Source organism: Phoxinus phoxinus, assembly GCF_949152265.1.
Source record: "Phoxinus phoxinus genome assembly, chromosome: 15".
Lineage (NCBI taxonomy): Eukaryota > Metazoa > Chordata > Actinopteri > Cypriniformes > Leuciscidae > Phoxinus > Phoxinus phoxinus.
In genome coordinates this window covers 24,409,200-24,436,215 of record NC_136890.1, presented here as the reverse complement: position 1 = coordinate 24,436,215, position 27,016 = coordinate 24,409,200, and the positions used below count along the sequence as shown (strand labels likewise).

General features: G+C 38.4%; 1 protein-coding gene across 2 annotated transcripts; it reads left to right on the top strand.

The window, feature by feature from the left end:
- The first annotated feature begins 938 nt into the window (after nt 1-938).
- On the top strand, nt 939-25,439 carry acsbg2 (acyl-CoA synthetase bubblegum family member 2). Of its 2 annotated transcripts, none has more exons than XM_079638868.1 (15): nt 939-1,301; nt 11,357-11,492; nt 12,302-12,384; nt 13,833-14,101; nt 15,800-15,888; nt 16,314-16,434; nt 17,338-17,418; nt 17,538-17,687; nt 17,845-18,021; nt 20,082-20,263; nt 21,114-21,356; nt 21,455-21,672; nt 22,222-22,361; nt 23,292-23,538; nt 23,653-25,439. In XM_079638868.1, the coding sequence occupies exons 2-15, from the start codon at nt 11,380-11,382 to the stop codon at nt 23,769-23,771; spliced, it is 2,232 nt and encodes a 743-aa protein (XP_079494994.1). In that variant the 5' UTR covers nt 939-1,301; nt 11,357-11,379; the 3' UTR covers nt 23,772-25,439. The 2 variants fall into 2 exon arrangements, with proteins under 2 accessions (XP_079494994.1, XP_079494993.1); XM_079638867.1 differs by lacking the exon at nt 939-1,301 and adding an exon at nt 6,715-6,879.
- Nucleotides 25,440-27,016: the final 1,577 nt, after the last annotated feature.

Genomic DNA, 27,016 nt, shown 5'->3' with positions numbered 1-27,016 from the left:
TTCATCTCTGTAAATTGTAGTACAATATATAAACGTTAAAACTTAAATGGTTACTACTACGTTATTTCATTAGAACTGTTTATGATGTCACATGTCAGTGAGACTGGCAGCAGATCAGTTTCAAGCCTAATTCCCCACGATCACCGCTTAGTGGCAGTATATCACCGTACAACAAATACACTTATCCTCATCGGGAGGAGATACAAGCGAACTGCATGCTAATGAATAATGCCAACTATTTTAAAACTACACAGTACCTGTCAAGAGTTTGAAAACATGAACATTTTGAATGTGTCATACTCACCAAGGCTGCATTTATTACCATTTAAACACTTAGAATAGAATAGAGAGTGTGTGTGTGTGTGTGTGTGTGTGTGTGTGTGTGTGTGTGTGTGTGTGTGTGTGTGTGTGTGTGTGTGTGTGTGTGTGTGTGTGTGTGTGTGTGTGTGTGTGAGCGAGCGAGCGAGTGGGATCAGTGCATAATATAATTCATGAAGGTTATGGGGGAAAACTGAGAGAGAAATTAATTATCCTCCATCAAAAGTGCCAGTGAAGACATTTATAAAAGATTTTCTATTTTTTTAATTAATAATTGAATTTAATAAATGCTGTTTTTTTTACTTAATATTCATCAAAGAATGAAAAAAGTATCACCATGTACACAAAAGGAGGTTAAGGTATAGTTTTTTTTTTTTACAGATTTAAACTGTTTTGCTATATAAAGGCTAAATTAAAAAAATTGGCGCTATTCAGATACTTTATTAAAAAATGGAAAAGTCCAATTATGTATGTTTTACATGACACAAAGAGTGAAATAAACTGTTTTAATGGGTATCGTATGGATTTTATTTCATAGATTTGCAGTCATTTGCATTTGCAGTCACCACAATTTCGCCGCTAATGACGTTTTAGTTAGTGTACCTGGTTACGCTTGAATTATCCATAGGAAGTATCCCAATATTCTCTGCAGCACAAGTGAACGCAAGGTGGCGCGTGTGAGCTTTGAGGGAAGTGACGGCCGGGGGGGCGCGGGCGCGCGCAAGTCTGATTACAGATAATTGGCGCGCTCACTATTCCTGAGTTTATGAGCAGGCGTGAGCTTCATAATGTCAACTGGCGTGGTTTCTTTGACAGTCTCACTCACACACACAGAGAAACAGAAACATCACCGTGCCTTATCTTCCTCTTTCACCTCGATTTACAACCGACTTCAAATCTATCTGTGAATCTCAAATTTGTACAAAACGTGCAGTGACAACCTCAACACTTGGACGTAACGTTACTGATATAATAAACAAACGGTGAGTACAACATTACACGTCTCTATGAGAATGTATCTGTGAATTGTATTTAATGATGCAATTAAATATGTGAGATCCATCTTCGAGTTACCTATGCTTACAAAGTAATTAGCTAAGTTACCAAACAAGACATTCCGGTTGCTCAGGTAACGTTACTCAAGTGAAACCTGCGAACGTGTGCGTGTCTGTTTGTCATATTAAGTCAAAATTAAATCTTCAAAATAGTTTAGAATACTGACTAAAATAATGACCGCTTGTTTCAGTTTGTTTCACTTTTGCACCATATAAGATATGAAAGAAAAACTTTCACCATGCATCTTTCAGCGACTTTTTAAAAACAAGATGACGGAGTCAAAATTATAACTCTTTTTTTTAATTGCCTGGTAACGTTAAACCTACCAGCAGCACCCTCGAAAGATTTGTACACACTCTCATTGATGATTAATGTCGACGACCGTAAGTAACCTTGCTTGAATGCTTCTCTGCATCGGAAGCAGCGATGACTGAGGATCGGATATATTCGGTCAGCGGTCACGTGATCGCATGGTATTCCAGAGCCACGCCATCATTGGCTGGTGGATGGTCTGGCTCCAGTGGAGAGGAGCAACATCAGCATCATCACCCCAGTGTGTCATTTCAGATTAAATCTGAATTATTTACACTAGACATGTTTGCGTCATCAGAAAAGCTTCCAGAGAAGAGTTGTCACCTAACAGGGTTTTAAGTCAAATGATAAGATCGGGAATTAGTATGTTGTTATGTGTGAAATGACCCACTGCATTTAGAGTGACAGGCCACGTGAGCTCACCGACTGAACTTCAGGTAGTTTCCTTGGCGTTTGAGGGTCTGACTCATGGCTCAGTGCAAAGTAGTGGTGGGGATTTTGACAAATGACAAAGGGCCTGTCCCAATACCCTTGCAGTCTTGGGCACTTGAGCACGTGCATGTGACAGGAAGTAAGTGTGCAAGACTGTCCCAGGTCAAAAAATTGCCAAAGCTTAAAGCTCAGTGTCTTTAACGCACACTTAATCCACACAATCTCTTAGTACCACATTTAAGGCTAAGCATATCCCATAATTCATCATGTTCAGGAACTTCCATACCCTGAAATTGCAAGATTTTGAGGAAGGCATTCAAGTGTAAGTTAAATGCCCAAATATTGTATAAGAATTCAGAATGTCAAAAATTGAGGTTTGTAATGAGTCAACAGAAATATTGTCATCATGTGTTCTAGATTGGTAAACACGGGATAATAAACCATATGGTCGGTAGTGTTATCAGCGTCTGAAAGCACTCATTTTGGAAATGTGTAAATAACACATTCAAACAGTGACAGCTGGTTCAGATTCATTGACAAAATTATCTTTATTAAACGGATTGCTTAGGAACCTTAGTGAAAGAAATGTCAATTTTAATAGAAATATTTGACAATGTTTAGTGCCTTAATTTGCATGGAGGGACAGTGATGTCAAAGTGCTTTCCTGTTTCAAAGGAAACTGTGCTTTTCCTGTTCGTGTGTGCTGAAGGAAAACATTTCAGTGAAACTGGGAAATGTGTCATGGGATATAGACCCAAAATGCATGCTTAAAGAAAAAGTTGTATTACATCAACATTAAATATGTACTTAATTGCAATACACAAGTTAAGACTTTCTAGCCAGATGTTTTCACATTACCTTTTTTAAAAGCTTTTTAATACTTTTAGGTCATATGTGATCAAAAAAGGACTCGTCTCACTCACTCTCATTCAGTCCCTTAGCAAACGTTTGAGATTTGTCCAATGCTGTGGGTGCCACTGGATCACGAAAGTTTTGTACAATAGGTTTCCAGGCTTGGCGGTTTGATAGCTTTGCGTTTGGCATCAGGAAGGCTAACCTTTTGGGGTTTCCACTTTAAAACAGTCTTTAAAATGTATTTAGAATCTGTAAAGGTTATTTTATTTTTTTTACGAAAAGCCCAAATAACTATCTCTGGTAAATGAATTTAACATATGTTTGTAATACCCTTTAATTTTAAGTTCCTTTTTTATTTTTTATTTTTTTATACTTGCACAATGTGGAAATGTGGAAAATAAATGTGTCAAGAACTTGCTGTTGAATTCTATAATTTTTAAAGTTCAGTTATATATATCCGTGACTTGATATTGTCATCTGTTGGTTGATTTTTGCACCTCAGTCTGATGGTGTCATTTCGAAGCCGGACGTGTAGAGATGCCTTAGTATTTGCCACAGATGCTGCTTTTGAAACACTTCGAGTCTGTTTAGGTCTGTCTGCTTTTAACAATATCCAGGACATGTACACCTGGCCAAAAAAAAGTTGCTGTTTGGATTTAAATTAGTGGTGCACGATATATCGGCCGCCGATATAATATCGGCCGATATGGTCATTTTACACATCGGTATCGTTCCGATGTCAAAATAGGGCCGATGTGAACAGGCCGATTATCATTCCTGTGTATTTGACGTGCGTGTGGGGCCGGGGATGTTTACACGAGCGCATTTCAGCTGTGAACAGCGCTCGTGTGTATAGGGGCGCGCGCTTTACAGAGGGTGCACCCTTTATCACGTCTCTCGTCAGAGCGAGGGGAATAACTGATACTATGGGAACCGTTTTTATGTGTAGTGGTGCGTACTTTATAGTGGGCACCCGGCACACGATCAACATTTGTTATATCACCCGTGCTGGACGGGGCGAGGTTTGAACCCGTGTTTGTGTGTAGGGGCGCGCACTTCATTGTGGGCGCGCGAACTAGTCATTACACCGTGTCCTAACTACACGCGATAAAAGGTATTTTTTCCATGTTAATCAGAGTTTATGTCCTAACCAGCCGCGACGGCGACACGCGACGATTCTATTTTAGAAACTGTTTCTATTTTTCCGCGACGTCGCGCTGGAACAACAAACACAACGTGTGGCAATGATAATCTCAGGCACTGTTTATGTGCTTTATTTAATGTTAAAAGCGTGTAATGTGACTTTGAATATCATTTAGTGCTCCAGCTTTGTAGCTGTAAAATCAACAATGGATAATTCACCTCAGATCTTGAAATTAAACAAATGGAAGGAAACAAGAACGTTCAAACTGAAGAAACAAATGTATTATTTGACAAAGATTGTTTAAGTAACTCAGTAGCCTATGTATTTGAATACTGTTTAAATGGTGTAATATTTGTGAATTTGATTATGTAGCTACTTATCCATTTTCTTGCGATTGCCGTCAAGATTACTCTCTGGTTCTGTGCACTTGACGCGAGAGCCTGCCCACACGCTTTTCTGATTGGCTCTGGGTTTTGATTGATTTGTACACATGTCGCGTCGCGGCTAGAGTGGACAGACAAATTATTTGTCGCTGGATCTTATCGCATCGCGTCTGGTACACAGTACACACAGGTAAAGGTGCCCAATATCAGTCATGAAAATAAATTACAAAAGTTAAAAAAAAAGTGTTTTGAAAATTAGCTCTTTATTTGATTATCATAAAAATGTGTTTTCTATACAGATATCGACATCGGTAAATATCGGTATCGGCCATAACAGCAATATTAATATCGGTTATCGGTATCGGCCACAATATTCACATCGGTGCATCACTAATTTAAATAGTCAAATTCTTTAGAGTCAATGATTGGATCATTATTGCAGTGATTATGTTTAAAGCATGTTATATGTTTGGCAACAGTTCTTATAACCCTAATTGATGCAAGCACTCTGTAAACTCTACTCCAGCACATCCCAAATACTTTCAATGAATTTAAGGTCTGGACTCAGGGATGCCAATTCATGTGTGAAAATGATTCTTCATGCTTTCACAGTTTGAGCCTGGTGAATCTTGATATTGTCATCCTGGAATATGACCATGATACATCTTCCTACATGATTGTTTAAGAAATGAAAAGCTACACTCTCCATCAATTAGGGTTAGAAGAACTGTTGCCCAACATATAACATGCTAGAAACATAATAATCACTGCAATAATAATCCAATCATAAACTCTTAAGCATTTGCCTATTTAAATCCAAACAGCAGCTTTTTTTTTGGCCGGGCTGTGTATATTAGTCTATATTAGTGACATGTTTTGAGTTGACTTTGTGTCACTGTGTTAAAATGACCCTTGACATTATCAAAAGATTGCTCTTTTTCGCAAGAACTTAACTCAAGAACTCGCAAGAACGTCTCTGTAGTTTTGTGCATATCGTTTTTTGTAATTTATTTATTTATTACTGTCAAATTACATTAATGACCAAAAACCTCTGAGACATTTCTAAAGAAAACGTTGCTTCCCTGGTTAGTAGTTCTAAAATTAAGATGTAGAACTAGAGGTGTGTGTAGTTTCGACATGTCTGTGCTAAACTTGCACTAACCTTTGGGGTCAGAAGGCTGCTCTTCACATATATTTATTATCTTTTCACTGTGAGGTGTCACTACCATTCAAAAGTTTTTGAAAGAAGTATCTTCTGCTCACCAAGGGTGCATTTATTTGATCAAAAATACAGTAACGGTCACTTTTGATCCATTTAATGTGTCCTTGATTAATACAAATGTAATTGAAGCAGATCATCTCTGAAATTACCAAAATTTCCCCACTACAAAGAGATTCCAGTTTAAATGTCAATGGCAGAACCTTGACAGAAATGTCATCCTACAACTCATTCGCTTTAAAGAAACAAACCAGAAATACAGGAACGAGCTGTCAGTCACGTACTTTTTGAGGTATTCAAAGTCATCTGTGATTGTTGTCAACTAAATTTGTCAAAGGCAGCTTCATGTTTATTCTTACATAATTATGTTCCTTTTTTTGACCACTACACAGCATGTACACATTTGTGTAGTGCTTTTTTTTTGTCACGTAGGCTACAAGAACAGCTCATTTTAGCCGACTTTTTCTTGCAACATGTTCCATATAATTTTGGTTTTGGTATCTTTGGTTAGATGAGATGAGCTTTAGCAGGTCAGCTGCACTTGTGTGTGTGTGTGCTCATGCGATAAAGACGGTAAATTGGAGCAGAAAGCTCAAGCACTCTTGCAGATCCACGTATGCAGATGCTCAGCAGCACAATATTGGCATTATTATGGCAGCGTGTTAATGGGACAGATGTGTGTTTGTGGGGTATGTGTTTGTAAAATGATGTCAGTGCAGCTGTTCTGGCTTTTGTAAGCTGATGTATCATTCTCAAAGTTGCACTGTAGTAACCTCATAGCTTCTGCATTGGTTTGTATGTATGAGAGTGAGAGTGGCGCGTGTGTTTTATAGACCCTCCCCCCTGCCTTCAGTGTCCATATATGGTGGATGAGTCTTGTGGTGTGAGAGATTTCAGCCAATCAGGGCACGAGGAGTGTTTTTTGAGGAAGGGGGGGGTTGAGGATACTGTAGTGGTAATGGTGCCGTGGAGGGTGTGGTTACAGAGGAGTGGAAAGCTCTTTTTGAAAATGAATGTGTTACATGCACAGTTGTAGGGCGTAAGGAAGCGGCCATCATTTTGGAGTCAGACGATAAGGAAACCGAAGAAACAGTCATTTCAGCTTCTGATACAGAAAATCCAAAGACAGCCCAGCATTTTACAGCCTCTAAAGATGCACTGTGAGTTTCCATTTTTGTTTTTACTATGGAAAATAATGGTTTTATAGCACTTGGAGTTAGTAAAGATGATGAATCGCAACCCTAAACACCGGGAGTTAGTTTCTAAAGCAACAGATCTGTGTGTGTGATGTGTGTACGATTATTGTTTGATGTGTTTAGATCCTAATGGATGTGAATTATGATATGAAATTAGAGGCGTGGCCCCATTCATGTCTGGTGAGATGATTTTTGCATATGAAAGATACAGTTTTGGTTTTGGTATTTACCACACACTTCTCATTTAAATGCTTCTCATTCTGCATGATCCCAGCTCTCTGTGCCGGCTTACAGATGGTAATTTTTGGGTGGGGGGTGAGCGTAGGCGACAATTGCTGCCAGCATCAGCTGTGTGGAAACCCCTCCTCTCCCGTCCTCCTGTTGAGTCCTGTGTTAAAGCAGGCTTGGACAGCATGGCAGTAAATTACAGGATGTTTGTGGTGTTCGAGGTGTGGCCGACAGGATTTGCACATCCCTTGTGTACACAGGGTTTTGGGACATCTATACTCATATTCTCCCATCATTCTGCATGGCAGACGCCTTTAACACATTCCTCAAATTGATAGCTGAGATTGTGTCTGAAAAAGTGAGGAAAATGAGCTTACCAATATGTGAGGTGTTTATGATTTGAAGACAAATGTGGTTATCAGAGTAATTATTAGTCTAAATGGGTCTGAACTGAGGATTTGTCCCAGAACAATTACATTATTAAAAGTCCAAATATAATTATTAATAGTAAATCAAGAAGTTGTCATAATCAACCCACATGATAATATGAGTTACGGTAATCATTCGTTGAGTTTTTAGTGTCCTTAATCATGGCTGAGTGATTGTCAATTTGTGGAAGGAAGATGCGGAACACATACACCACACTTCAAAAGTTTGGGGTCTTTTAAATGTTTTTGACTGTCTCTTACGCTCACCAAGGCTGCATTTGTGTGGTCAAAATAAAATAGATGTACTGTCTGCAATAGTGTAGATCCCTTCCTGATGCAAATTTACTAGGACAATTCAGAAAGTCCCTCAGCAGTGCCAGAGGGGAAAATATCAGACTACTGGAAACCACCAGAGGACCAAAGAAGATCTTGCTGGTGTTTTTGAGAGATATATATATTGACATTTTGATAGTCATTAAGCGAAGGATGAAATTTCAACAAACAACATCAGCTGATATATTAGTCATTAGGAATAGGAAGGAAACATCACTCTTCCGCTCCATGACTCTTTCGGGAGTTTTTTTTTTGTCACATTTGAAGGCCAGTTAGCTCTATGAATGCAGTAAATTGCTGCTGAGTGAAAATGGCCATGATCACCAATTCACAGCTTTGGACTGATCACATGACAGCAGATGGCTGCTTAAGATGAGATAAAGGGATGAATGTGAGAATAAACTGGAATGTGCAGAATGATGATGTGTGTTTCTAGGTAATGAAACTGTCGAGAGCAGGATGAGGCCGAGGGCTGTGAGAGACCGGTGCGTCGCGCAGGTGTCGCTCATTAGTAATCGCGCCACTCTCTCACGGCCCTCGGCCTCGTCCTGCTCGCCGCAGAAACGACTGACAGTATTCGAGCCTTTGAAATGTGGGTTTTTAAAGGTTGCTTGTTTGAAAATGCCAAAATGAAGGCAAAACTAGTTCATAATGTATTTTGGGAATCTTGTGAATGTTCTGAGATGCTGATTGGTTTCAGCTGCACCCACCAGCTACAAGACACGCAACAATGGAACATTAGTCAAACCAGCAATGAGATGCAAACTCGCATGGGTCCATAAATCTCAAACAAACTCATCCAAATTCATATTTTACTACCATGCCTACCATTTTTCCAGACAAGGGAGTCTGTTATCAGGCGAGCTGACGTCAGCCGAGACGAGGATTTGCATCTGCATCATTGAGTGAGTGCATGCTGGGAGTTAGTTGTGGCTGGTGTGTGTCTGTGAGGAGCTCATGCCATGGTGCCCGCTGAGGGCGGATGAGGATGGCTCTGCTGGGAGGGAAGTTACCAAGGTGAATGGATTGGAAAAGGGGGGAGGTTAAATTATTCTACTAACTGAGGAAAAGACAAATGGGCAATTTTGTCCACTAACAATGTCTTTTTGGACATATAAATACAATGGAATAGAGAGATGTCATGTAAATGGTACAATAAATTAAAATGTTTGAATCTTTAGTTCTTTAAGTGGTGTATTTTTTTTTATGTTATGTTATTATTTCAAGTTTTTATTTGGTTTCAGTATAGTTTTAGTTTTTCTCTTATTAATTGTCTTGGTGATTTTTAGTTTGACCTTTTCCTATACACATACAGAACAGATTTATGTTGGTTAGACTCCCCAGTTCATTATGACAGAATACACAGATTGTCAGAAACAGAAATCATACAGCATTGATTGAAAATATATGTATGTGTGTGTATTATCCTATATTGTATTAATTATGTAAATATATTTATTATTAAGTAGTTTAATATGGCAATACTTTAATTATACGTTCGTTAAGCTGTTTTATTATTTTAGTTTGACTTTTTGAGTTTATTATAAAACCCTGTGGTTCATGAATTTGTATGTTTCAAAGTAGCATGGTGTTGATTTCTGATACTGTACCGTATACCAGCACGGTACTTTTTGTGGAAGTGTTGCTCATAATAACCCTGTTTTCATCATCTCATCGATGAAAGCTAAAACCAAAACAAAACCAAAAGGTCACGAAGCACGAGGCTGATGAATAGCACCCGGGGGGGGGGTTTCACTTTATTTTTGTTTCAGACTCTAAAAGCCCTGGCTTTCTATCCGCTGGCCATTTCTGATTGTTCTCATCATTACAGAGGGGCAGGAGCGGTGTTGGCATGTGTTTTTATGGCAGCGGCGTGTAAAAACAACATGCCGCTCGAAAGGTGCAGAGGTCAGGCTTTGGAATGGAGAGGGCAGAAGATAATATAAGGGTGGGCAGCAATATTTTTCTGGATGTAGTGATGCGTTTCCTTTTCTTGGCAATGATACCCTTTCTGTGCTGTCCGCAGGAGCCATGTTAGGACATTTTGTGGAATAATGTGGTCAACTGCCTTAGCAATCAACCTTTTTATGGTTTTCAATAGACTATTTATTCAGGGTTATTATAAAAGGTTGTATATTAGCTGAAGGGAGACTTTTGGATAACTTGTTCCCAGTTTTATATAATAGTGAATGATCTTCTTTGATTAAAGGAAAAAGGCTCATGTCTGTTTGGTTTAGATAATTTTTGTGTTTTGTTTGGCCATGTGACTGTCTCATGCTTACTTCAGGGGCTTTCTTTTTTAATTTAGGCTTTGACTCATCTTTTCGTCCTATTCACCAGTCTGTATGATGGTGTCTTAAAGACAGAGACAGAAAGTATTGTGGCACTGCTGGTGGCCCAGCATGCTTTGCCGTTGGGGTCAAATCAGAGACTAGAAATTTACGGGTGAACCTGGTTTAGATGGGCATTCATAGCTGGTTGTAGGTTTACATTTCACTTTAATATATTGTGACTGTGTTTAGTATAGTCCAAAATAAGTGTCCACTTGTATTATGTCCACACACACTTTTTAGCTGGTCACCAATAAATCCATCGTAAATGGGTGGTATAATGCCCCTTTTTACAATATGTAAAATAAGTCTCTGTTGTCCTCTTAAATGTGAATGGGAAATTTTAGCTCAAAATACCCTCCGATATTTTTTAACAGCATGTTAAATTTGTCACTTTTTGAGGGTCAGTAAAAACACGTTGTTACGTGTGTGTCCCTTTAAATGGAAATGAGCTGCTGCTCCCGGCACAGAGGGCGGAGCTTCAACAGCTCGTGCGTGTTTCGCTAATCATGTGAGCAGATCCGAACCTCACGCAGACATGCACTAAAATGTCAAACTTTTCTGCCTTTTAATGTTTATACTGGAGTCAGACAATGATGGAGAGACTCAAGAAGAAGTGACTACATGTAGAGTGCAACAGGATGTTAGCTGATAAATTTATGTCGCTGATGTGGAGTTAACTATCTTTAATTAGCATATTCTGTCATGATAATCTATCAAATCAGACGGATGCAACAGTTTGAGCAGACTCACAAACGTGCTCTACTACATGTGTGGACTGCGTGTTCCCGGGGGCGGGTTTATGTAAATTTTAGGGTTAGTGATGTCACTAACCCGGGAGGAATTTTGTGTAGTCCCTACCAGCCATTTGTTGTAGTCCTTTAAAAAAAATATATCTTCGAAAAATTTCTTTAAAACCAAATATCTTCCTTTGCTTTGAACTTTGAACGTTGTAACTTTGCAGATGTTTTTATGCTCAAACAGCAACATTACACACTAACTAAAGTTAGAAAAGGGATTTTATATGCCATTAAATTGCCATCCTGCTCTCTAGATATTTACATTAGGCAATACAAAAAATAGTTTGAGTGCTACTTTTAACACTGTGTCTATTCACATTAGTGACTGCGTGTGAACCTACGGCCATGTCCACAGCCTTAGTGATGGACCATCCAGGGGACGCAAGCCTCCTCCAGTCCTGTGGAACAGCAGACAGTCTCGCCTCCCTGGAAGATGCCATCGCCGAGTCTACAGCAAAGTCAGTGTCTTTTGTTAATTTCATCTGTGTCTTTTGTTCATTTCTTCTGTGTCATGTTCACATAAACTTAATATGCATGTATACTAGGTCAGGTCTGTGACTTAATTCCCATGAGTTATTTATAGGCTACGACGTACAATTTTGACGAGATGATAGGTTGTCATGATAGGTTTGTTTGTAAACGTAAGAATGAAGTTATGTGGGAGTGTCATTATATAAAGAGACTACCAGTGGCTGTCTGTGCCAGGTTTGTAAAATAAAGATACAATTCATGATAATGAACAGCATCAATAAATCAAATAAAGATTTGTTACATCATAAGTTGAGTACACAACTTTTATGTTCTTTATGATTGTTCCAGATACAGTACAGTAGGAACCAATGTGTGTCTGCATAAGTCAAAGTAGAATCAGCTACATCAGTTTTTTACACTAACGTTCAAAAGATTGGGGTCAGTAAGATGTTTTTTTTATATATATATACTCACCAAGGCTGCATTTATTTGATCCAATAAAACATTTTATATTTTGAATTATTATTATTATTATAATTACAATTTATTTAAAATAACTATTTTCTGTTTTAATATATCTTCAAATGTAATTTATTTTTGTGATGGCAAAGCTGAATTTTCAGCAGCCATTGCTCCAGTCTTCAGCGTCGCATAAACCTTCAAGGTGCAGATTTGCTGCAAAAAATGTAGGCCTAAACTGTAAAGTGATACTCATGCATGTCTGAGAGAAAGATGAGACCATTTCAGCTAGAGAATGCTGCTTGTCTGGAAAACTCATTATTTGATTTCTCCGCAGTGAGTCATCGGAGGAGGAATCCGCATGTGCCAGAGAAGACCAATCAAACACCAAAGCCGAACCGAGTGTGCACGCAGAATCGGGTGAGATTACACACTCTTGCTGTTTTACTAACACTCGCAAATCACTTTAAACTCGCAAACACTTGGATGAAAAGTTTAGAATATATTCTCACTATTATACAAACAAGCACACTTGCTTGCTCTCGCTGTTACAGGCATATGTGACCATAACCGCCATTTTGAACACATGCCATAAAACATCTGAGGCCCCAAATCCGCCATGTGTGCATTCAGTTCTGCATTACACAGATAAAGCACAGAGTGATGGAAAGCTGGCCGGAGCACTAACCCACAACTCCCACCTCAATGTTCCTTAGTGATTTCTTCATGAAAACTCTTACGTAACTTCATCTTTTTGAGAACTTGAGATCACTAGGACCATTGAGTGCAATGTGAGAGGAAGTGCTTGAAAAGGAAGCCGGTGTCCCCATGCAAACTAACTTCCCTTTCGACATGCAGCAGGATGACAGTTTTTTTATGGGAATGTAATGCAGTTTCACAGTCCTATATGAGTTTGTTTATAAAGGTTAAACCGTTTCAGAGCCATTTGAAAATGGCCCATGTGGGAACTTCCAGAAGTTCTATCGCTCTGCTGTTGTCTGTCTTGTATACATAAGATAACAGAGCTTTGAATGAGGTCATGTCGCATGACTCTGGATTTACAGATCAAGCTGCTGTGATGGCTTTGTTTTTCATTTGAACGGTTTTGCAGAATGTATGGTCAGCATATAGTTGTGTGTTATGGGTTTACGCTGCACAGGATGTTGTAAAATGTGTGGGGTGGCTTTCTTCCCCTTTCATGCACAGCTGCCGAGATCTTCAGACAAAAATTCCCCAAACCATTGCCAATGGTGAAACGAACCGATTGCAATTCTGGTTGGATGTGATCAAATGACCCACTGCAGCTTTAAATTGAGGTGTTCACAAAAACAGTTGTGAAGTTATTCTGAAAATGAGGCTGGTCACTCACTCACTGCGTGGAAGAGTCTGCATACTGATATGACACTTGCAGTTTGTTTTCTGGTTTAAACCTGTAAATGATTCTGTGCTACTGAAACCTCAACAGAAACTCTGGGCCAGTGTGTGTATTAGATACTAGTGATGGATGGGGCTCTCATGCTGAGGCGAAAGAGTGTGTGAGTAAATGTCCTGATAGGGTGTTGCTGAGCCGTTTGATTTAAAACAGACGCTGCGGCAGAAATTATTTCGTGTTTTGTGCAAACGAAGACCACACAGACACACACAACATACAAACTGTGACTTACAGCAGAGACTAAAACAGAATTCACTAACGTAAAAGCACCATGGTATTATCATGTTATATCTCAAAGTACCACCTGATTCTGTGTTACTGCTACAAAACTATTTAATAGGGGTTGTCTGGTTACAAATTGATTTTAATGATCATCATACTACACTGTGCAGAATAATTAATGATTGGAGACAATAAACAGCTGTTCACTTTGTAGGTGCCACCCCTCGCCCCGACTCCCTGTCTTTGCCCGCTAAGGGCACAGAGTTCTGGACCACATGCAGGGACGGAGAGGTGAAGCTCAGAATGGGTGAGTCCGGCCCTGAGGCTGAACCCGCCATGACCGTGAACCAGATGTTCACCTCTACTGTCCAGCGCTTCGGCAACTACAAAGCTCTGGGCTGGAAAGAGGGAGAGCAGTGGAAAACCATGACCTACAGCGAGTACTACACGTCTTGCCGCACTGCTGCCAAGAGCTTCCTCAAGGTGAGGGCCGTTAACTCACTTTAAACTGTTCAGTATCTTTATTTGTGACCCACTGAGGCTTTGCAAAGATGGGCATACAGTTTTTTTTTTTTTACAATTTTACTTTTCCAACATTTTCATTGGCTTTATTTTTTTTTGCAATATATGAGTTTGAGTCAAGCACCTAGTAAGCTTAACAGATTTAACCCATGACTGTTTATTGCTTAGCAATTTAGTAACTAGTCATTTTCATTGTCGTCTTGTTGCTGTTGAGATCACGACCGTTCAGCATTACACTGTTATCTGAAATGACACTGTAATGTTTCTGATAACATTTTTATGTAAGGGATGCCTGATAACAAACACTTAAGAACGTATATAAACAGGTGTAACTGCTATTAAGATCATAGAAAGTCCTCTGGTAATCATTGTTTTGTCCTCGAGTAAAGCATTTGACCTCCGGTTACCTCAGGGTGAAAGTGCCTGCAATTAAATTACACAATCCTCGTCCTATTTCAATTTAAAGCCCATTTTTAACATTTTTAATGAGAATCAAGCACATTTTCATGCTCCGTTCTCATTAACATAATGTGTCTGGGCAGTTTACATACTTTAAGTCTCATTCTTTTTATTCTCATTTCTGTAATATATATACATAAGTCAGCTCACATTTATGACAGTACAACAAATACTATCATGATAAAAAATGGCCTAAATATAATTACAATTTAACAATATAAATATTCTTTCCATTATGGTAATGAGAATTATATTGATTTATTTGATTCATTAAAGTAATAAGGATTAGGATGAGTGTTCTAAAATGGGCTTTATTCCCTTTATTAAAAACATATAATTTAGTATTTTTGTCTTTCCCTTTTGGGGAGTAATATGACCTCGACATGTTCCTGATTTCTTGAAGCCACTCAGAGCTGTATTTTAGTTGTTGTGCAGCTTGAGGACAATTGGCCGCACCACCTGAGAGTAGTTTCTCTCTGCAGCAGGAGGCTTTTGTTTATCGTCAGTGTTTCCATGCCCTTATCTTGGGATGAGGTTCAACTCCCAACTGGTCACGTATTCCCTGTGGGGAACAGGACGTCATGCTTGGCGGCCGATGTGGGCAGATTTCCATGGTTTTGTTTATTGTGCTACTCAGTGTAATTTGTCCAACTCAAACCCTGTGGGAGCGATTCAGATTGAGTTGTGTGTACGCTAGGCAGCATAAACACAAAAGAAAGACTTCAGAAAGGAGGTGTTTGATGTCATGACATGCGTTCGATATTTTGGCTGGTGCGACTTTAGTATTTTAAATACGATGCAGCTTGGCATGTTCATCCATATAAATCGATGAAGTCGTCTGACTCATGAAAAAATAATTATTTTGAATCTTCTTAATGATTTTGTTAAACTGGTTCACAAATTGTTTCTCTCTGATGTCCTGTTGCAAGAACTTTGTTTAAGAGTTGGATGACATTGATTGGAGTTACTGAACTAGTGAAGATCTTAAACATAGAGATAAACGTCAGTATTTAACTAAATATTTATTTAACCACAAAAAAAAAGAACATGTCAAATGCCATGTGGGACTTTGGGAATTCTTATGAGCGATGACTCCAACAAATCATAACACAGCCATCTTCATCTTTTATATACAAACGATATGATTTTGCTTTGAAATGTTTTTATGTACATGTGCTAACTGTGTGTATATGTTCACAGCTCGGCCTGAAACGGTACCACGGCGTCGGTATCCTCGGGTTCAACTCAGCCGAGTGGTTTATTGCTGACATCGGGGCTATTTTAGCTGGGTAAGTATTTGTTTTACACTTTGTCCTATGAGTCTTCAAATCAACCATAACCATATACGAATGCTGCTGTCATGCTAACTCCAGGGTCATACAGGTCATTCTCGATTACACATCATCAGCACACAGCCAGTGTTTGTCCCAAACAAAACTTTAAATCAAATAGGGGCTCTGCTGTGCCTTAAACTGCCCAGGTGCCTTTATGACTTTAGTGAAGACCGATGGTTAAAGGCACAACCTGCACTTATTAAACAGCAACACTTGAATCTTGTCTGGGTCTGTAGACATAAAGGTGGAGTCAGAACAAAAGTAACTGTGAATGTTGTTAATGTTTGAAGGTGTTTCCTGTTGCTGAACTGCTCTCCATTTGGTTACATCAATTACAGCATTCAAGATGTTTATTGAGGAATTCTGTATGTCATTGGCAGGGGTTTTGCTGTGGGTATCTACACCACCAACTCCCCTGAGGCGTGCCAGTATGTGGCGGAGAATTGCCAGGCCAACATCCTTGTGGTGGAAAACCACAGACAGCTGCAGAAGATCTTACAGGTAATGAGAGTACAGGACCCATCTACTTTTCTAAATGAACTCAGATAAGACCTTTTACCTACACTACTATTCAAAAGGTTAGGGTTGGTCCGATATATTTTTTTTATGTCTTATGCTTACCAAGGCTGCATTTATTCATAAAAGATACAGTAAAAAAGTAATATTGTGAAATGTTAATTACAATGCAAATATACGTTAGAATATATATATTTTTTTTATAATAATACATTTTAAAATGTAATTTATTTATTCAGCAGCCATTACTCTAGTCTTCAGAAATCATTCTAATATGCTGATTTGGTGCTCAAAAAACATTTATTATTATTCTTTCATGTATAAAACGTTTAAAAGAATAAGAAATATAAATTTTGTGAAACAATATAACAGTCTTTACTGTCACTTTTTTAAATTATTTCATACATCTACCTGAATAAAAGTATTAAAAAAAAGTTTCAATGTACTGACCCCAAAACCTTAAAAGGTAGTGTGCTATTCCTAAATGTTCCAATTCTCACTATATATATATATATATATATATATATATATATATATATATATATATATATATATATATATATATATATATATATATATATATATATATATATATATATATATATATATATATATATATATATATAAATAATATAAAATGTATTATAGTAATGAGAATGATTCCATTAATGTTAATGGTCCTGCCATCAAGATGATACGTTTTTATTGTTTGTATATTGCAAAAAAATACTACTCGTTTACCTGGTTATTTCTGGTCCCAGTTCTCAGATCCTGAGACTGATCAGGGACCAGATCAGTCACACTCAGTTTATTAAAACTCAGTTCCTCCATCTGCTGTAGGCTTTTTCCTGATGATCTCTTATGCTCTGTGTGTGTGTTTCATTTCAGGTCCAGGACAAATTACCGCATCTTAAAGCCATTATCCAGTACAAAGATGAGCTGAAAGAGAAAAGGCCCAATCTCTACACGGTACATTTGATTAGTCAAATATTTTCAATTCAGTTCTCAGAACATTTTCTTTCTAATCCCACTCCTTTACTAATTGAAATCTGACATGTAATTGCTATGAAAATATCTTATGCACATAGTGGGCGGAGTTTATGGAGTTGGGCCGCAACGAGCCTGACGCGCAACTCGATGATATCATCAGCTCCCAGAAACCCAATCAGTGCTGCACACTGATCTACACATCCGGAACCACAGGCCAGCCAAAGGGAGTAATGCTTAGTCACGACAACGTGAGTTTAAGCCGAAACATTCACAAATTGACATTTGAGACTTTTGAGCAAATAGTAACAAAAACAAACTTTAAAATGAGGGTTTACTTGTGATATATAGTACGATGAGTCACCAGTCGTTCTTAATACTGAAATGTTCTCTCTCTCTGTCATGTAGCTGACATGGACAGCATTTGCAACAGGCCGAGATGTAAGTCTTACAGATGCAGATAAGTCACAGGAAGTGGTCGTGAGCTACCTTCCACTCAGCCATATTGCTGCACAGATGATTGACATCTGGCTTCCCATGATGGCAGGAGGAGTTGCGTACTTTGCACAGCCTGATGCGCTAAAGGTTAGTGTGCAAATTACACATCCTTTGCTATTCATTTGCCATGCTAGTGCAAAAAGAAAGTTTTTTAAGAAAGTGATACTTTTATTTAGCAAGGATGCATTAATTTGATCAAAAGTGACCAAGACATTTATATTACAAAATATTTTTATTTGTTTATTTTAATTCTGTTGCAATTCGTCAAAGAATCCTGAAAAAAGTCATGATTTCCACAAAAATATTTAGAAGCATAACTGTTTTCAACAGAAATATTTCTTGAGCAACAAATCAGCATATTAGAATGATTTCTGAAGGATCATGGGACACTGAAGACTGGAGTAATGATGATGAAAATTCAGCTTTACCATCATGGGAAAAAATTACATTTTAAAATATATTAAAGTCCCTGTAAAGTCAAAATTAAGTATGTGTTCGGAGTTTGTCACACCACAGAAAAATGTGTTATTAGCCACCCAGCTAAATTTGAATGATAAAAAAAAGCCGGCAAGTACATAAAATAAGCTATCAAAATCTTGAGAAAAAAAGCAGTAGTCTCAGCTCTCAAACGCTGGGGGCGTGTCCGCTGGCTGCGCTGAAACCACACCCACTCGCGGGAAAGCTGCAGTCGCCACACTCAACTGTGGACTACCTACTATAAGTAAGGAATAATTGACGACAGGCCGTTGAATTATTAGAAAAATAAAGCACACCCGACCGAGGTGGTAATGCGGTCACGACGAAAACCCGTGCAACAGGACTATCAATTTATTTAAATATTCAGTTGAATTTTCTATTGATTATGTATAGGACTGTATACTTTATTTATTAAAATTAAACTGCATGTTTCCATTGATTGTGAAGTTAGACATTGAAAATTGCAGATCAAGCGCATGGGGCTGCAGTTTTTCTTATGAATTGTATCCTATTTTCCGTTATTACAGTTGACTACGCGAAGTGATATGGAACTGTAATGAGGTCAAGACCTGCCCGGAACTACTTTAGCCGTGCGGTTCCCTGAAAATAATTGCACACCGTAGAACGTTTGTCAACCAATCAGATTCAAGCATTCAACGGCCCTGTAGTATAATTCTAACATAATAAGCACACAAGGCAACTTACACTCATTGGTGGGCACGCATTGCCAATGATGGCACTAGTTGTCGGCGCGACAGGAGGATGAAGGCAGAGGCGGGAGATTGTCGGTTCGGCCGCATCATCGAGCCCCCTTTTTAGCCCCGCCCAAAAAATCCAGAACACAGCAATGGTGAAAAACTGTTTAACGGTCTAACTCCACAATTCAGTACTTCACAGTTCACAGTCTTTGTAATATGTTTTAGCAATACATTTCTAACATTTATAATGTGTTTAGATTTTTTTTTTTTTGAATTGCCTTTACAGGGACTGTAAGTGCAGTTTATATTAAAAAAGTTAAACAGTAATAATGTGAAATATTATTACAATTTAAATGTATTTTTGATTAAATAAATGCACCCTTGGTGAGCATAAGAGACCTTCAAAAACGTTAAAAGATTTTAACCATCTCAAACCTTTAAAAGGTAGTGTGCATGTTAGTGAAGTCACTTCTTGTTTTCTTCCCCTAATCCCTCTGGAATGATCTTCTCTTGCGCACACAATCTTGTTAATTTAAATTAACTGTATAATCCTTTTATAGAGCTTTTTCACTGATCTTTTTGATGAAACGTAATTCATAAAGTCTTAGTCATGCAGCTCTCACACACAGAAAGGCATTTGTGATGTTCAGAAGTGCTTAATTTTCATCCCTTTTCAGAAAAGCCCCTGATCTGATATTTTATTAAAACAGATGCGTGATATGTTTCCCCTGTGATCTCTAGAAGCTGAGCATGTGGTATCTGTAGTGCAATGGGTCTCAATAGCGCTGCAGTACTGTTTTATAATAGGGTCATTGATTTAAGAACAGGGCCAGAAACTGACATGACATACCGGTACCTGCTCATGTCACCTGACATAACCCTGGGTGTGTCAGCTGATGTTGGCATGCACACATGAACCCTTTGGCAAACCATGCTGGCACGTGTAATAATAGAAGTAATTGCATGTCCCAGGGTACTCTGGCCAACACCCTACGTGAGGTACGCCCTACTGCGTTCATGGGTGTCCCACGAGTGTGGGAGAAGATGCAGGAAAAGATGAAGTCGATCGGAGCCAAATCGTCCACTGTGCGCCGGAAGGTGGCGTCCTGGGCCAAAGATGTGGGCCTGCAGACAAACCTCAATAAAATGGAGCTGTATGTACATACACACTTAAACACACAAAAAGAAGGTAGAAACATATGTTCACACATGACACTCATTTTGAAATATCAGTCATTTACATTGGGATCCAGAAGTCTGAGACCAAATTGAAAATCTGGGATTCAAAATCTATTTTAAACCTGGTTGTAGGAATTTGAAACATTCAAAATGAAAGAAACATTGAGCAATTAATGCTTTTTAATAATAGTAATTAAATATTAAAATAAAATATTTATTCATAATAAGATTAACATTTGTGATGTCCGATTTCCTTAAATAAAAAACAAATACGAATATATTAGAATTTCATCTTTTCACTCAAACTGTTATTCTGCTGCTAATATCATTTGACTTGAAACAAATTGTATTAAATTATAAAAATTCAAAATAGAAGTGGTCTGAGACTTTCGGACCCCAATTAAGTTAATTAATCCAATTAATGCCACGAGTAAAATATTTCTCTTTATGGAAAATCTGGGAATAAAAGTCTATTTTAAACAGTTTTAGGAATTTGAAAATTATAGAGCACTTAGTTGCTCTATGTAGTTCTTAATAATATTAATAAAATATTTATTTGTTTACAGCTTTTTACTCAAACTGTTATTCTGCTAATATAATTTGTATTGAAACTAATTGTATTAAATTAGAAAAAAGTAATGAGAAGTGGTCTCAGATTTTTGGACCCCAAGTTAGTCGACTTGAGCAGATAAAAAGGTACAAACAAGAAAAAAAGGGCACTTTAACCAGTTTTGTTCAGAAGATTGACACATCAATCGGTGACATTTTAAACCGTGAAACGATTAGGCTCTGTATTAACAGCGAGGAATTGTCTTGTGTCTTCAGTAATGGCAACCTGTCCACAAAGCCACTGAACTATCGGTTGGCGAAGCGCCTGGTGTTCCGGAAGGTTCGGAAGGCACTGGGTCTGGATCGCTGTACGAGGTGCTACACCGGAGCGGCTCCCATAACCAAAGAAACGCTGGAGTTTTTCCTCAGTCTGGACATTCCTCTCTTTGAACTCTACGGCATGAGTGAGAGCTCTGGACCGCACACCATCTCACTGCCCGATGCCTTCAGAATCACCAGGTACTGACACCTGGATTTTTTTTTCAGCTGAAGTGAGTAATTTTTAGTCACTTAAGCTTTAACTTTAAGTACATTTCTCATTTGCATGTCCTTCTCAGCTGTGGAAAGGTGATTCCAGGCTGCAAGACAAAGATCTTCAGCCCTGATGTCGATGGGAATGGAGAGATTTGTTTCTGGGGTCGTCATGTGTTCATGGGATACCTGAACATGCCTGATAAAACAGAAGAGGCTCTAGATACTGATGGCTGGCTGCACTCGGGAGACCTCGGCAAACACGACCAGAACGACTTCCTGTTCATCACCGGCCGCATTAAAGGTAATGAGTTTGACGGTCGGTTGAAAACAGATTCTGTGCTTCCTCTTCGAACCACACCAGAGTTAATTTGGAAGTGGAATGAGACTCCCTGAAAAGGCGGGATCTGCTTGTTTGGTGCGCACCAGGATTCGGACGCCAGCGTTCACGCTTGCAGATCAGTTCTTTTGCACCAGGCCAAAAAAAGAAAATGTTAGTTAGTCCTGGTTTGCTTGGTTTTCACACTAGTTATTTTTTTAACACCGAACCTAAAAATACAAACAGACTTACCACGGCGCACATCCAAAACAATTCTGTGTGCTAAATGCGCTCGTTGTATGTGTGTACAACATACGATGGTATTCGTATACCAAGGATGTCTTTGGTCCATGTTGCATTCATATTTCACTCAACCGCACCTAATTGGCTTGAAAGCGAAAAGGGGTGTCTCGGTCCGCTTGTTTGGTGTTCCAGGATTCGGATGGCAGCGTTCAAGATGTTACAGAGTGGCCATGCAGTATTTCACTGGGATTTAGTGTGGTGCATGTAATGAAGTTTCTGTTTTTATTCCAGAACTGATCATCACAGCTGGAGGTGAAAATATTCCCCCAGTGCCCATTGAGGACGCAGTTAAAGAGGCCATTCCACTCATCAGCAATGCCATGCTTATCGGTGACAAGAGAAAGTTCCTCTCCATGCTGCTCACCATTAAGGTATCGTGTGTGTGTGTTAGTCCATTTCCAGAATAAACGTGGGTCAAGGTTGGCACCTTACACTCTTTTCACCAGATGAGATAAAGCTTATTTTTATTTATTTTTTATTATTCAACATTATTGATTCATTTTTAATGCCTTCCTTGTATAATTTGAATGATATCATGTTCTTCACAAACTGAATGCTGTAAATCTAATCTGAACGTCTCAAGTTTCAGAGATAATGCTGATTGTAAAGATGCACGAATGACCATACATTTTTACTATGCTCTGATCATATCAGTATGTTTTAGTGATAATCAGATCATATCAGTATGTTTAAGTGATAAATGCTCAAATGTTATCAAACTGCTTCCATAAACTTAAGTTACTGCCAACCAGTGGACATATGTGTAAATACAAGTCCCACGCTTTTTTCTTGGAATCACTACGCCCCCTAGTGGCAATACTTTTTGGGTTGTAAATTGAAATGTTACTAAATAGTGGTGTTTCCTAAGGCAAGTATTACTAGCATCACATTATTAGTAGTATAATATTATTATTATTATTTCTCATACTTAAAACAAACCCTGAGTTATAAACTTAAGCATGTAACTTGTCCCGCAGTATGATGTCTCAAATCATGTAGTTTGTTTAGCACGGGTGTTCTATTACTTTTCTAATACATTTGATGCAGTATTTTTACCTGGTGGACAATTATATGGGTGAACAAAATCCCACAGACTTGCATTGAATAAGGGAACTATGTCATATCTAAAGACCAGATCAGAGAAACCCTGGCAACCGCAGAGCAACATGATTAAAAAGCAGTCAGAAGAACTCAGCAACCACATAGCATCCCCCTGAAAACCTGATGACATACGTTTAATCTAAAATACAATTAGCTTACCATTGGAAAAAACATTGACAACTCTTCTCTCTTGCTCTCAGTGTGAGGTAAACGGCGAAACGGGCGCTCCTGAAGATGAACTGACCCCTGAGGCGGTGGAGTTGTGTCGTAAACTCGGCAGCAACGGCACTCGAGTCAGCGAGATCGCCGGGGGCCGAGACCGTGCCGTAAACGCGGCTATTCAAGACGCCATCACCCGCGTCAATGAGAAAGCCACATCTAACGCCCAGCGCATCCAGAAATGGACCGTGTTGGATCAAGATTTCTCTATCCCTGGAGGAGAACTGGGTGAGTTTCTTTGTAATTAACTTTCTGTGAGTTATTTCTGGGTTTTGTAAGTAATTATATTGATTAAGATGTAAATCGGCTGTTTGTTTAATTGTTTTAAACTCTCAATCTCAGGGCCCACGATGAAGCTCAAGAGGCCAGTGGTCATGAAGATGTACAAAGACCAGATTGAGAGCTTTTACAAAGAAGTCGTGACCCCAACCACCCCAGACAACCCTCTGCCTCCTAAATAGGTGTCCAACAAAAGCCCTTGTCATCCACTTCAGATCCGGAGACAAAGAGACTGACATGGTCTAACACACACATGCTTACATAGGAACACCACTCAGACCTTGTGTTTTGTTTCATTTTTGAGTTAATATGCGTTCAGGGTTTTTTAATTGTTAATTTCATACTGTTTACATTTTTCTGTATTACTGAAAGAAGGAAAACATGTTTGTAACAAAAAAGCCATTTGTGAAAAATGTTTTTTTTTATTTTTGTGGTGATTTACTATTTATTTTTCTTATTATAATGAAGTGTCTTGTTTTATATGTAAGTGTGGGTGATACAGATTAATTTATGGTTCAATTCATCAACTAAGTTTGATAAGCTAACTTGCGCAGCAGGCGTGACTGAATTCTTTGAGAATGGCGTCGGGCGGTAGTTCTGGTTTGTCAACGGCACTACTGTGAACAAGTGCCACCAAAAACACTGGTTGTTTAACGGAAACTAGATGTCCTCAAGACTTTGTTCTGTGAAGATTAGTTAGCAGGAATCCCATGCCATACAAGCCATAAATGTTTTTGTTTGCTCGTTTCTCAGAACCAAATGCATCACGTGTTTGAATGTTTGTTTCACTTATGCAGTTGGTTAATATTGTCGTTTAATACTTTGTAAAAAATTAACCTGTTAAATAGTGTAAATACTTATTGCATTAATTTCCTCTTCTTCTGTGGTCTTACTTAATGCTTTGCTGTGTCACTGTGACAATCCTCAAAGTAGCAAAACCATTTTCCTGCCATTGATATCTGGACAGAGAGAAGCGGTGAATATTTATCTGATGAAAAACGGGGCATGAAGGATCTGGTGTGAGAAATAGATCTGTTCAGAGGTGATCATTTGATTTGCATTGTTCTTTGCTTTGCATGTGCAATAAGGACACTTTTGACCAAATATGTAATTGTTTGTATTTATATTGTATGCATACTAAAAATATTACGGAAAAATGCTATTTAGAATGGGTTAAATGGACTAACATTCGATTTAATCAGTCAAGTGCTTGAATATACAAAAATGTAACTGCAAATTTCTTAATGCGAATCCAAAGATTAATTTTCCCTCTGTAAATAGTTTTATCACACTAGACAGCTTTCCTCAAATACTGGACCTGTTACTCCAAAGTGTGTTTTCTGACTGCATAGCATGACCACAGCGAGGCCTTTTTGTAAATAAGAAAGACTTAGTAAATTGTGCTTGAAGTTGTTCGCTCAGTCAGAATAGGTGAGAATGAAGGTAGAGCTAGTGAGTGATTTCCTTCTATCTGGGATTTCTATTATGGTTTAATCTTAATTACTCTTCATTCTTTTTCAAAAATCCATTTGCCTTTTATGAACAAGAAAACATACACGTTTCTTTTTAGACAAAAATACTGTAACGGTTTAATGGAAGTCTGAAGCTTGAAGGGCAGCTCATTTGGAAAAGTGAACATACAGTAACATGAAGTCTCAGACTGTGAAAGACTTGACTGGTTTTACCTGACTCTGAAATACTCTTGAGCTGGGTGACAATTAGTTGTGTGTTGTATCTGTTGAAACTAGATCTTGGGAGATGGAACTCCAGGTTTCTACTTGTATGTGTGTGAAAAATCCTTTTACTGGATAATAAATGTACTATAACCATGATCAAGTGTTAAAGTGCTCATCCTTCAACTTCGGATAAATAGTTTCATTGGTCACTAGGATCAGAAATGGCTCACAGCTGGCAAGACGTGTGCACAGCACAGTATTATGAAGGTTACTTTTGAAATGTAATACAGATTACAAGTTACCATATTTAAAATGTAATTAGTGAACTATTTAGATTATTTTATTAATGTAACTGATTACTTTTGATTACATTTCCAACGAATGTTTTCAACTGTTAATCATTTTCAAACATTTAAACCAGGCAGTGTTAACCTGCAAATTCAGAAAATGTATGCAAATTAAAAAAATAGCACTGCAATTTCAAACAAGAGATCCAATCAAAAGCATCAGAATAGCATCTCTACTGAACGGCCTTTATGGCAGGAGGCTTCGTGCACATCAAAAACAGGCAGAGCAACTGATTCATATTATTATTCAACATATCCTATATTTTTACACATATTCATGTGTAACCACCTTTGTAAGCGCTAACATTTACGTAAGTAACTAATTTAATTACTTTTTTTTCTAAATAAATTGCGTAACGCTGTAAAGTTACTCCCCAACGCTAAACACAAGATCATTTATAAAATATAGCTGCAAGCAGCAATCACCGGGGCCAAGCGCAAGCAAGACGACAAGACATGCCAAAGTGGCTGGGAGTGTGAGACCCACTGCAGCAAGGAGCAATTAAAGACATTTGAAGATGAATTTTGGCAAAATGGTTGAAAAATCACATACAATAACTAAAAATATGATTATCACTTTCGACCAATAGGTGGCGCAGTTACGAAACTGATGTGATGTGGTCAGAGTGAAGTGACAATGACACATACAAAGTTTGGTGTCAATATGTCAAGGCATTGCAGATATAAAGCCTGAATAGTCATTTTGGCATCATGCCTCAACTTTGCCACTGCGGTATACGAAAACGGTTTTGTCTATCGACACGAAATCCATAACTTTTACTCGGCACAGTCTGGAGATGACACGATCCGATTTTGGTGAAAATCGGACGTTCGGTCTAGGAGGAGTTCGAAAAAGTAGGTTTTAAAAGAAAATAAAGATGGCGGACAGGAACTTTGATTGACTATGGCAAAATTGGTATCTATGTTTTCAGCATAACCCAAGGAATCTATTGAGATCAGTGTCATTACTATAGGCAAATTTATTCAAAAGTTATTAGCATTTTTGGAAATTTCATTATAACTTTTGACCAAAAGGTGGCGCTGTCTCATAAATGTTTGAGTACTTTTAGGGCGTTGTACTGATGACCCATACTGAGTTTCGTAACGATACGTTCATGCGTTCATAAAATACAGCATTTTAGCACATAATTCAAAATGGCCGACAGCCAAAAATGGCCGATATGGGAAAATTGGATATCAGTCAACTCAGCACGACGCCCTGAATCTAACGAGACCACTTTTGTGATTTTTGGACAAACTGTTCAGAAGTTATAAGCAAAAACATAAATTCTTCATATCTCCGGACCAGTAGGTGGCGCTGCGCCGAAACGCAGCATGTAGCCTCAGGTCATGCTTGTGATGACATGTACCAAATTTGGTCTGAATCCGATAAAGCGTTGTGGA

Coding starts and splice junctions, on each gene's coding strand:
- acsbg2 (XM_079638867.1), top strand. Junction 22,362..23,291: donor CCATGCTGCTCACCATTAAG/GTATCGTGTGTG, acceptor TCTTGCTCTCAG/TGTGAGGTAAACGGCGAAAC. Junction 23,539..23,652: donor TATCCCTGGAGGAGAACTGG/GTGAGTTTCTTT, acceptor TCTCAATCTCAG/GGCCCACGATGAAGCTCAAG.